We start from the raw sequence: 12457 nt of genomic DNA on the forward strand, positions 1-12457 counted from the left end.
GTCGCATGTCTCACACGGCACAAAATAAACGCTTTGTTACACGAAGCTCTACCACAATCTATTCAAATATTGCTATTGTAGTTGTAGAAACGTGATAGAGCTCTACACTCCGTAGAGCGGCATCTCTTTCCCACACATGCAATAGTTTTACTTTTGGAAGTGGTAGGTGGAGTCTGAACACTTAATACAACCGTTTAAAACTGATAATCGTGTGTGCCGGACGTGAAAGTGTTGTGGGAGACCGACTTGAAGCGTAGCGTAGACAACTTGACATGGAGTATTAAGTCAGTGGAGTGGAGATCTGGATTTTATAATTATATTCGATTTCTGTTATATTAGTTCTCTTATCTTTTATATTACGGCAAAGTAAAGATTTGTTTGTTGAGTTCGGTCAAATAGAGTCCTGACAGACCAACAAAAACTTTCATTATTTCACGTATTTTAACTAAAATTCTTTTGCAAGCAATCTGCTTTAATGAAATTAACTTCAGCGTCTTAATTCATCGATCTTTTAACACCAATTTAAAATCTAGCAGTCAACTTTAAGCATGTAATCATCTAAATTTAGTATAATTTCACCCTTCTCCATATATTCAATACTCTATGTTTATAAAGTAAAGCTGCAAGCTAGAGTCGGGCTGGCCGGTTTGTGAGGCGATCCGGTCAAGCCCTTACAGTACAAAATACGGCTTTAGAATGTAAACGACCACGGAAACGATTTAAGGTACACGAGAAAGTGACTAGTTTAAGTCCAACTATCGTTACAATAAATAAGGCTCTATATATCTTTGTATTGTATGAACTGATGTTGTATCGTGTAATACACTTGATAATAATTCTTTTTTTTTTTTAATATTATAAGAAATCAAACAAGTTCATATATTAAACATCAAGTCAAAAAATTGAACAACATCTTCAAAATTAACAGCAATCGTTGTTTGGCCGTCTAAATTAATTTGTTCGATCTATCCGGTGTATGCAAAACATAACCGTTAATGGTAGTTTAAGGTTTTAAATAAATAAATAACATAGGAATTAAAAACAACCCTTGTCACTCAAGGTTTTTTTTTATTTCAAGGTAATTACAATACAATATAATAAGAGAGCTCACAGCTTTTTTAATATGGGTAAGCCTTAAGTTAACATAAAACACGAACATTATCTAAACAAAACCATAAGAGCAAACGTGTGGTTACATCTTAGGAGTGCATTTAATAAGTGCACTAACGGTGCTCAGTAGAGCGTGCGCCAGCGCAAGTCAAGGCTCCCATCCACGGTCATGGATAACTGCTGTGGTTAATTCTAATGGTACGTAATCGTTCCTTATATCTTCATACATGAATGTTGAACAAGCCATTCTACATACATAAATACCTTTGTTTTTATGGAGGAAGTTGGGAAGCAGTTGCACATACATTGCATAAGGGATTCGCTTCAAGAACAGGTAAAATGTTTTAGGATCATTTGGTTTAATTATTTTAAGAATTGTTAGCGAGTAGAACGGAAGTAAGATGTAGACATTGGTTTGCGTTATTGATCTTCATACTATTGAGTACCTGGTGAAATGGGGTGTAGACATCAGATTGGTAACAATGATAGTAAAATAAAAGGTTTACGTGAATCATTAAGATTTGTATCAGACCGCAACATAACAGCCGCTGTACATGTATCCGATTTATCAGATCCTTTTTTTATTGATTGCAAGTGGAGTTCAAAGTACAATATTATATCTAATATATTAAATTCCTGTGTCACGATGTTAGTTACCGTGCTCCTCCGAAAGAGATCGACCGATTCTTATGAAATTTTGTATACATTTTGGGTAGGTCTGAGAATAGGACTTTCTTTTTTCCCCTAGAACGAATTTATATGGCAAAAGAACCTTTTCTGGGACAGCTAGTTAAATAGCAAAAATTGTCGGATGGTATAAAAGCCTTATACGACAAAACCGACCAATAAATCGGAGACCTTCTTGAGAAAACACTAGACGAAAGAGGTTATTAGCCTTTATAGTATCAATAGCATGTTTATAAAGCTGTCAAACAAATGATATCGTTCCTTTTTCAAGAGTAATTTCTGTGTCTAATGACGTCATCCATCATTCGTCTAATTTAGTGAATGGTGCAGTTGCCAGCAGCGTTTTGTCTCACGGATGTGGACTGTCAGGCCTGCGGTGTATTATTTATACACAATGATAAACTAGAGCACAAATTAAAGGCAAACAAAATGCAATTAGTTATGTAAATAGGTAACTACTTTGTTTGTTTATGAGAATGTTTGGGCATACGGAAAGGAGGACACACCTCCATCTGGTCTAGGCAAGCTCCTAAATAGTCCTTAGATACTGTGGTATCCCTCAAATGCATGGAATGATTAGTTATAATTATGAAATTTATTCCTGATGTGATGAACTTGTCCCAGAACACTTCAAGAAAATAATATATGGCGAAAAACGGTTTGCCTGATGAGCTAGTACCTATGTATGTAGATAGATATTATCAATACAGTCTGCCATACATCTAAGCCGATATTATCAATACAGTCTATGGGAATAAAAATTGGAAATGTTAAAGTTGTCGGTTTTCTCTTTGATTCCATGGTCAGTTCTCGCATTAAGTCTAATTACGCAAAGCACTTACAACAAGATAAGCATGAATTATTTATGCTTCCCATAATTGCGTTATTACACACTTTTCTAATTTCATGAAGCACCAAGTTAGGTAACTAAGAATAAAGAAATGCAATCGTTACAAAAACAAAACACGAGCATTTTCAATTGTTACCTAATTGTTACATTAGTAATATCGACAATGATATAGCGATTAGAAACAGCTTGTTAATCAAAGAGATACGTAATAGTGCAAAGTTTCCTCGAAAACAAACGATTTGTTAGTGTTACGAGTTAAAATGCGGATGCAGATAGCTTGCGTGTGCTAACGATTGCGATCCGTTCCGAAGTAATTTGTATTAGATCATGTTCTTAACTCAATTTCTTTCTCAAAACATTAATATTCATCAAATTTAGTAGCCATCTTCCTGGTTTAATTCAAAAGTTGAATTAAAAAACGTAATTCACAATAGATAATAGAATAGAAAATACTTCTTCTGAGATAAAGATTTTGTGTCAAAATGCTTTTTACATGTTTTAAATTTGCTTTGAAGTAGTAAACGTGTTGATTTTTTAACAATTTTCTAACATTCCAACTTGACGCCACAAATATTCAAAATTATTTGAAAATACCATATAGAAGGGAAACTTGTGCACTCGCCAACCCAGCGTTGCCCTAAATTTTAGTCTTTGTGTTAAGGCAACCTAGCGACGCAATGATATAAAACGGTAAGTAGGTGCCAACTTAGTTGTTGATTACGAAGTTGCTAACAACACCGATACGTCACGCCTCATTTGTACAACACCAGGCGTTCAGCCACTTAATAGTTGTTGTGCAAATTAACTAACCAACAATTTATATTTCACGTTTTTTTTAAGTATGATTTATTGATTCATACTTTAATTGTACATTTATTATAGTCATACTTTACGACGACGCGACGCATTATTTCCTAAATGTAGATAGTAATTGATAAGTACATTTTTTTATGCAGAGTCCGTCGTTGCATTAATAGCCGCTCGGCTGTCAAGCGTGGCGGCTTAAGTTTTGAATCATAGGCTCTAGGAATTAATTTCCTAATGGAAAAACCTCTTCCCCTAAGTAAATAACTTTAGATTGCATGGTTGGGAAAATGCTGATTGGACGACCGAACTAATACAAATGACTGACAAATTAACTAAAGGTGGAAATAATTGTAACAATTACGGGACGGTTGTACTATGGCCTTTGATATTACCTATGTAATATTACTTCAACTTCAGCAACAGTTCTAATAGTTAGTAAAAACCGACCTTTAACTTAAAATTAATGTCATATTTGTGGAGCAAAATTAAAACAACCAATGCGTGTATTTGTAAAAATTGGTGCCAACACATAAGTGTGCATTCGTTGACAGGATTTACTTTTGACTGGGGCATGTACAACTTGGGACTTAACCAACCTTAAAATTTATATCTGCTATAATAGAACTTGTTCTTTTACTCGTTATTTTTTTTACTACAGAAGTAAGCGTTGAAGTGTGCAGATATACTATTTTTTTTATTTGTCGTCTTTATCTATTCACACCATAACGCATATCTTGTCAAAGAAATAGTTTGAATATTGAACAAGAGGTAGGTATAAAGAGAATAGTTCAAACGATATAGAACGAATATACGAATTGTCCACGTTTGGGGACCGTAAATAAAACGGAGATGCACTCCAAGGATTTTAGCCAGCAGGAGTCCAGCCAAGAAGTGCAAAGTGAGTCCATGAGGATATCCAGCTTGTCACGAAAAGAGTAATACTAGTCGAGTGTGAGCCGTTATCACCTCGCAGTGTTTTATAAAAAGGGCTGAAAAACATGTCTGTTGTATGGGAATCTCCTTAAACACTTTAGTCGTTTTAGTTTTTGTGGTTATAGCGGTAACAGAAGCATCTACCGTTCCAATTAATAATCATGTTTCGTGGGATAGAGCCTGGTGAAACTCGGAAAATCAGCAGAATCTTGGTAGGTAATATATTTTACGTAGAATCAGGTGTATAGTAAACTCCATTTACTGGTTAAAGTGAAGCTGTTCAGTAATTGCGTTTTTATTAAATATCGACTGGTCATATAAACTATTCGCGAACATACGAAGCTTAGATACGCCTTTCTCGGGTTTTCTGCAAAGCTCTAAGGTTCCTATAAAGCCTTAAGAAAATCAAAGAATTGTTCTGTATTTTCGACTGTTGTGAGCAAACTTTTTCTATATTGGGTACCTACATATATGATATGATACAGGTTTCTTAAAAAAACATCACTTATTGTGACACACACTTATTGTGTTACAAAAACATCGCTTTGTAAGCTTACGTATAAACATAATAGCTCGCCATTAGGGCATTAAAAATGTTGTTCTTATGGAGTTTTCATCGATTTTTACCTTCTACTCTCTTAGTTTTACACTTTTGGAACAATGCTGATGATTGTGAAAGCAAGCTAGTTTAGCTAAGTTTTCAAAAGCTTTACTACCTTTGGTATTTAATTGTTTAATTACTTAATACTTATTACTAAATTTTTATTGCACTCCATATGAAGAACTTATGATTGATGTAAAGAGAACTTTTCTCTAAAGATGTGTCAAGGGAGGCAACATCGGATATTATTCTAATTAAAGGACTACCATATATTTTATTAATAGATTTGTTACGAGTTTTGCTAGCTAATAATATGCTTTCTATCGTCGATTGGATTAACAAAGTAATGATATGATCGTCCGTCGAGCCGTCAACAGCGTTGTTGCGCTGCAGTGTGCAAGCAAAGTGCAATAAATGTACGATGCGATACGCACACATGTGCCGTACGGGATTCTTTCAGGCGTGAAAATGAATGTTATAAATAATCAGGCGCACCGCGAACAATTATCATATGAGCTTGAAGGCCAGTGCAGTTTCCACTAGTGCAGTATTTCCAAAAAAATATATAAAAAAAATATAAATTTAAATTGTTTACATTTGTGTCTCGTCTGTCACAGCGGCAATGGATTGGTTGAAATTGGTCGGTATCTCGTGAACCGTTTTTGTTTTTATGTGATAGTGATGTGCTGGACTGTGCTTTAATTGTATTATTAGTGATGAAACAGTGATGCTCATTATATACTGGGATGTGTCTGTGGAGTATAACGGAAAACTTACAATTGACAAAAAAAAACTTACATTTTAAATATACCTAGTTAGTTGTAATTACAAAAAAGTTGAGATGTTTTTTAAATCGTTTTTTGCCAAGGTCGAAATGCAGTGCAACATGTTCAATAAATAATTAAAAAAAATATCAAATATGAAAATTTGATATTTTACTTTATCGTAGCACATAAATAAATGTATTAAAAAAAAAGATTATAAGCCGATTAAAATATAATAAAAAATCTCTAGAAGAACATTCATATTATAAAACTGTAATAGATCGATGGCCATAGATGGAGATAGATAGAAATATTAATTTAACATAATCAGTTTATTTTTCCCCATTAGTGGCAATACTGCATGTACAAATTTGGGGAACATAGAAATGAAAACAAAAAAATAATAATTGGCAAATCAATGAGATACAAAACTGTTAACTCACGAGAGATAACTTAATTTCTTGGGGTTTATTGAGTAGCCTCAATCATGAATAGTATCTATAACATAATGTGGCAAAAGCAATTAAGACCTACTAACAATAATAAATAATATAATATAAATAAGTTAAAAAAGATTTTACCGATACAAGTTCCTATAAACGCAGCACTTGTTTTTTTTTAAAGTCCCCACATTTAGTATTTAGCAAATAAATACTTATCTAGTTATCATAAGGTTCAATGTCCTTTCTTTTATTTACAGTTCGCTCTTCTGGTAGCTGTAGCGACAGTCCAGATCACGGCAGATGCGCCTAAGTAAGTAACCCTTATTGTATTTATTTATTAATCAATAATAAAATACAAGTCTTTAATAATGATCTGCCTCACTCACTCTCAAGAAAGCATTAAAAATATTATGCAATTATATTTATATTTGCTGGCGAGTCAATATCAGATCTGTAATCATAAGTAATACGAAGCCCATTTTATTAATCAGTATTTAGCTAAGTAAAAGATACAGTCTCTAAAGAACTGGTTATAATATGTAAATTAGAGACGCTAAGAAGCCCTTATTAGTAAGCGAAAGTGTGTTTAATTACTAGCACCGCGACTTAATCTGTGAGCATGGTCAATGTCAGTGTGTCGGCGACTGTGGTAAATTGTTATGTTTCACCGCTTAGCGCTAATTTCTTGAGCGTTGCACTAACTCCAACCAGGCGCATAATAACCGCCTGCCTATTAGAAAGTGCAAGTCAATTCTCATCGCTATCGTCAACTATGTACAAAAAAAAATGAATGACACAAGTCAAATTGTAAGTCGTATGTCGAGTGTGACGAAGTACGGACAGGTAGCGGCGCGGTGCCGCGGCGACGTCGCGATCACCGACAGCGAAAGCCGCCTCCGAGTCACGCGTCATGCCATTGACACTGCACTAGACGGAACAACAAGCATAAAAACAGCCACTCAACATGCATGCGATCGATTACTTCACGACAAAATACCGGCACTGTTGTTTTTTCTTGTTGCAGGAAAAAGATCCGCATACATCTACCACAAAAGGTGAAACATATACACCACCATAAGAAAATCTATATTACCAATCATCCAGCATCATCCCAATATGCACCGGCTTTCATGCCAAGCGCTGAAGGCGCGGTGGCTATGCCGACCAACGTCGCGGTGCCGGCCGTGGCGAACATGTTACCCGAACTGTACGACGAGTCGCCGACCCGCTTGCCCGGGATCACCTCGGCGGCTTCCAAGCTGCTGCCGCTGTACCGTGCACGCGGCTACTATGGCCCTACGCCGCAGGAGTGGGACGATCAGGAGTACGACCTAGCTCCGCCCCCTGAACCGACAGACAGCACTTACTTACCTACAGGCTTTGCAGGCCCATCAGCTGCTCCGGCTGTACAACCAAATTATCCACCGAAAAGAGTCAAAATAGTAAAGGTGAATGAGAATCCGCGTAAGAAAGCTCCCAGAAAGGTTAAGCCGAAAAGAGTTTTAGTACGGGGCAAACCAGGCCAAGCTGAGGAAGAGCATCCTGTGTCCACCTTTCATGAACAATTTTATTCAGACCTTGATAGTTCTGGAACAATCCGAAAAGTAAGGAAGCCGCAACGAGTTGAAAAAATTATCGACGGTGATACCGAACACATTCACACTTATAGTGAAGAACATATTCACAAGCTAGTGTTTGACGACGGGTCCAAGCTTGGAGTAGTCGGGATCGACCCCGTTGGCAGCATGTCTGCTCTCGCCGGCGCACACCCTCTAGTTCCTCTGAAAAATTCTCATGCGATATTAGCGTTGCCCTCTGATCCACTAACTGGTTATACTGCAGTCGGCTCCATGGGAACTCCCTCACATCTAGAGTATACATCTTATAATCCACGAGAAGTTACTCACGATCATATATTCCATGATCACGGAGAAATCCCTTCCGATGTCGATATTACTAAAGATCCTTTGGCTTACCCGCCGAGAATGACTTACAACAGTCAGGGTTTGCGAATCGGGCTAGGACCCCATAAAGGACTCAAAAGCAAGTATTCTCACAAATATTTGAGATCACAGCAAAAACCAGGACACCTCACGGATTTTACATACTACGAAAACATATACACGCCCTACAACAAACTTCGTAATGTACAAAAGCCAACTATTCCAACGCCTTATGAGTCTCCGGAGCAAAATTTAGAGGATTACAGGCCTATTCCCCACTTTAAAGTGAAAGATAAGGCAAACTTCAAGACTCGTAATGTAGTACCAGCACTATATTTTGGAAACGGAAAACAAGTGTCTGACTACCGACTACAGCAGGCCAGCGCCTCGGCCCCCTACTCAGTGTCGTCCACCGTCGTCCACGACTACAAGCCAAAGCATTACCCAGGCCAGGGAGTCGAAGCTGTGAGCCTGTCTAAATTCAATAAAAACATTTACAACTATCCAAATACCTATGAATACGATTCATTTGCTTCCTCATCAAATCTGTTCGGATCTGAAAATACTGGTCTAAATTATCCAACAAAAAAAGGCAAAAAGAAATCCATATCAACACAAAACATTAGTTTTGGTGGTTTAGATCATCAGACAACAGTTGATCACTTGGAAGATTCGGGCGTGTCAGCAACTTCGCTTAATAATGTGCCCTCAGCTTTTGAAAACTTTAACAGCTATGATCAACCGAAGGCTTTGGAATCGGCCCCTTCGACTGCTTACACGATAAGGGAAACTTCTCCAGTACACCCGTATTATACTTCGATGGCAGTAAAAGCTCTGAATGGGGAGCAGGTGTCATTAGCTGAGGCATCTAATGACAATTACCAGTACGCTGAAGCTCCGGTACCTTCAACAACTCCCTTCATAGCCACAGTAGCGACCACCACGGCTCCTCCACAGGAATACTATGAGATACAGAGCACTGACACTATCTCCACGGAAGCTCCCACTTACGATACTAGGCCAAGAACGGCACCTAAAGACAAAAGTTCTGAAGTCAGTAGTTTACATAAAGAGCCTAAGCCCAGGTACAAAATCATAGCATTGCAATCAAAAGAAATGCTGTCCACGCATGAGTCTGACCACTACTACAAACACAGTGCGGACGCGTCGAGCACCTCAGGGAAGCTGAAATATGGTGACAAAATATGAACTCTATTACATCGGAATTAGGCCTTTATGATACAGTGCTCTCGAGCTCAAGTTTATTTAAACGAATTAGCAGGTTAAAGACGTTTCTCTTACAATTTTTGAGCTATATTGAGAGCCATTTCTTAATTAGAACTTAGTGCTATTTAGTTTTATAAGTACGTGATCTTAAGTCTGTGTGTCGCACTGAATGCCGTGAGTGATGTGAGTTTTATAATCTGATACTTTGTGAATATTTAATTATTATTTATTCTATCTTGTATAGCTAAAATAATCAAGATATGATTATTGGTTATACGAAAAGCGCGAACGACGATGGTATTCATGCATTTTATACGAATCTATAGGCGAAGTTTAAATATAATGTACATAATATGAAGTGAATTTTATTTACAATTAAAAAAAAACTACTTGTGACAGTGAATTTCGTGTTCACTGTTGTTAGCGCCTGAGTGATGCCACTACGGCTTCACACTAGTGTCATTCATTGCTCTGTATTTTAAACAGGTGTTCAACTTTCGAGAAAGCATACGTGGGTAAGTACTTTGGAAATGTATTAGAAAAAAGTGACGAGTAGGTACCACACTACATATTTATACTAATCTTCTAACTGTCGACGTATAAAGATACGTTCCTATTTATGCGTGTGCAATAATTACATAAAATTTACCAAAAAAATCCTGAAAATTTCCGGCCACGTTTCAACGTACATTGTTATGTGCTCATAAAAATGCTTACTTTTTAATTGTCTACTTCAATCATAATGTGTTATTCCAGACAGTCTATCTCCGTGCACAATTTTATTAAAATACATTCAGTAGGTTTCGCGACAAAGAAGCTGAGAGCAAAAAACATCCTAACACCCAAACAACTCGGTTTATAATTTAGTACGATTTCAGTAAATTGTAAAACAATTCATTCACAAAACGTTTTGCCATCCTAACTAAAGCATAAATGAAATTTAACTATACCAACATCTCTTATTTTCATTTGATCAATAAGAACGTCAATATATCAACTGCTTATTTTAAAATGTTAGATACTTAGATAGGTAGGTACTTTCCTTTAAAACTTAGTAATACAGGAATTTTCACATTGATACTTCCTGATCTAGTCCATACTAGTAAGTGTATAGTAAAAAGTCACAAAACAAATACAGTCAGCAAAAAAGATCTCTAATCACGATCAGGATTCACAACCTGAACGTAATTAAACGCTATAAATTATTACAGGAAACAAATTATCTTTCGATTAAGAACCATTGACAACTTGCGAAACAGATTGTCACAGAATACTATTAAATATGAAATATATGGCAGTTGTAAATCCGATTTTGCCGATCGCCTTTTGCGCACTATACAAAGCTGAGATCGTAAAAGCAGTAGGGAGCTTTACGCGGAAGTTTTCCGGTGAAGGGCGGACAAACAAGGTTTAGGTACTTACGTAACGGAACAGCTGAGATCTACTCAGTCTTGATCGCAGAGGTTTTATTACTTCTTATTACTCAATACTTTTGCTGTATCATACCTATTACGTAATATCGTATTCCTAATACGTATTCATAGTGCGGTCTAGCCATATTAGTGTTGGAGCTTTTCGCCATTTAATACAAGCCTAATTCCGGAACATTGAGATTCTTATGTAAGTACGTAATCATGAAGACTTAAATCGGACTAGTAAATATTAATAGCTCGGGACTCGCGACACTGAGGAATATGTATGCTTAAAAAAAAACAAATAGATAAATTGGCTATTAAATTCGAAGTACAAATTTTACTCGTTGAAAAAATTATGATCGCAGCAACTTGATCTCACTTTTTTGTTTATTGTTTTGTATGACGGTAGTAAATAAACAACATTTTTTGTCAAAATGTCAACAGAAAGCTGGACAGACAGACAAGATTGACAATAAGCGGTGTCCGTGCGTTTTAACCCTTCGTTAACGGTACACTAAAAGAGGTTCTAAAATAATAATTTCATACAGGATTTCGAGATTCATTCACAGTGTCTTATAGGTTAGGTAGGTTATTGGTTCCAGACAATAGTAGTATAATTAGTATAGGTTTTCGTAGATGGATAAGATGAATAGTTACACGTATCTATTAATGCGTAGGCGCAAAGCGTTTTATAACATCCATCCATATTATGCTAAATCATAGGAGAAATCCTGATCTCCAAGAGTGGAATTTAATAGAACCATCTCAGGATAAGTAAGTACTAAATATTACCTACATATAAAATGATCTGAATACATTTTAAGGGTCCTAACTTTCCCTTTAAGAGGCAAACAACAAAGTGAACTTTTGTTCGTGTTACAGCACGAGCGAAAGAGGTCTACACTAGCGAACCGGAACGAGGAAATTGAATATAGAGTTAGTAACGACGACCATCTTCCCATGAAGATTAGAAAACGTGATTGTCTTGATTTTCTCACTCGAGATCAATAATGGCAGTATGGGTACAGTGGTTATTAAGAATAGACGAAATTACTGATTATTATTTTTAACGTAACATAAAAATCGGTCAAGAACTATTCGATTCTATCCTTAGGTACTGAGGGTTCGGTACGTTTAATAGGTTAAAGATAAACAAATCGGTTGGGAGATCTATATTTTAGTATCAGTTGTTATCTGTGAAAATTTTATCCGTCTATCTATCACGGCTTATGAGAAGTAAGCCTTTGGACCCTCATTAGGAATGACATTCGAAATCGTAACAGTTCCCGTACTATCGAAACATTGACAATTCGACGCAATTTTGCCAAAAAGTGACTTGAAAGACAGGCTTGGGGAACAACAAAGTAATCTTAACTCTCTTTTTACCTTTTCAGAAACAAAAAAATCCTAATATTCAGTTTAGTATGGCAAATTATTATCTCGATCGGAACTGAATGGACTGCAAATAAAATAAACAGGTTGCGTAATTAAAGTCTTCACACGTAAGTGAAACTCGGCTTGCGTGCACGTTCTTCCCGTGTTGGTCGTCAGCCTCATGCAACATTTCCTCTTAGAGCTGATTTAGACGACGCAAGAAAGGTCGTGCATCTGCGACACTTTGCCAGCGATGCTATATCAGAGACGTGCGTTTCTGCAATGTTCTGCGACTCGTTTTCG

The 12457-nt window shown here is 36.6% G+C and overlaps 1 protein-coding gene across 2 annotated transcripts; it reads left to right on the forward strand.

The window, feature by feature from the left end:
* Nucleotides 1-1298: 1298 nt before the first annotated feature.
* LOC113494071 lies at nucleotides 1299-10314 on the forward strand. Of its 2 annotated transcripts, none has more exons than XM_026872209.1 (3): nucleotides 1299-1308; nucleotides 6453-6505; nucleotides 7220-10314. In XM_026872209.1, exons 1-3 carry the CDS (start codon nucleotides 1306-1308, stop codon nucleotides 9345-9347), a joined length of 2184 nt encoding a protein of 727 aa, XP_026728010.1. In that variant the 5' UTR covers nucleotides 1299-1305; the 3' UTR covers nucleotides 9348-10314. The 2 variants fall into 2 exon arrangements, with proteins under 2 accessions (XP_026728010.1, XP_026728008.1); XM_026872207.1 differs by lacking the exon at nucleotides 1299-1308 and adding an exon at nucleotides 5472-5628.
* The last annotated feature ends 2143 nt before the right edge of the window (nucleotides 10315-12457 follow it).

This window comes from Trichoplusia ni, chromosome 5 (genome assembly GCF_003590095.1).
Source record: "Trichoplusia ni isolate ovarian cell line Hi5 chromosome 5, tn1, whole genome shotgun sequence".
NCBI classification, from domain to species: Eukaryota; Metazoa; Arthropoda; class Insecta; order Lepidoptera; family Noctuidae; genus Trichoplusia; species Trichoplusia ni.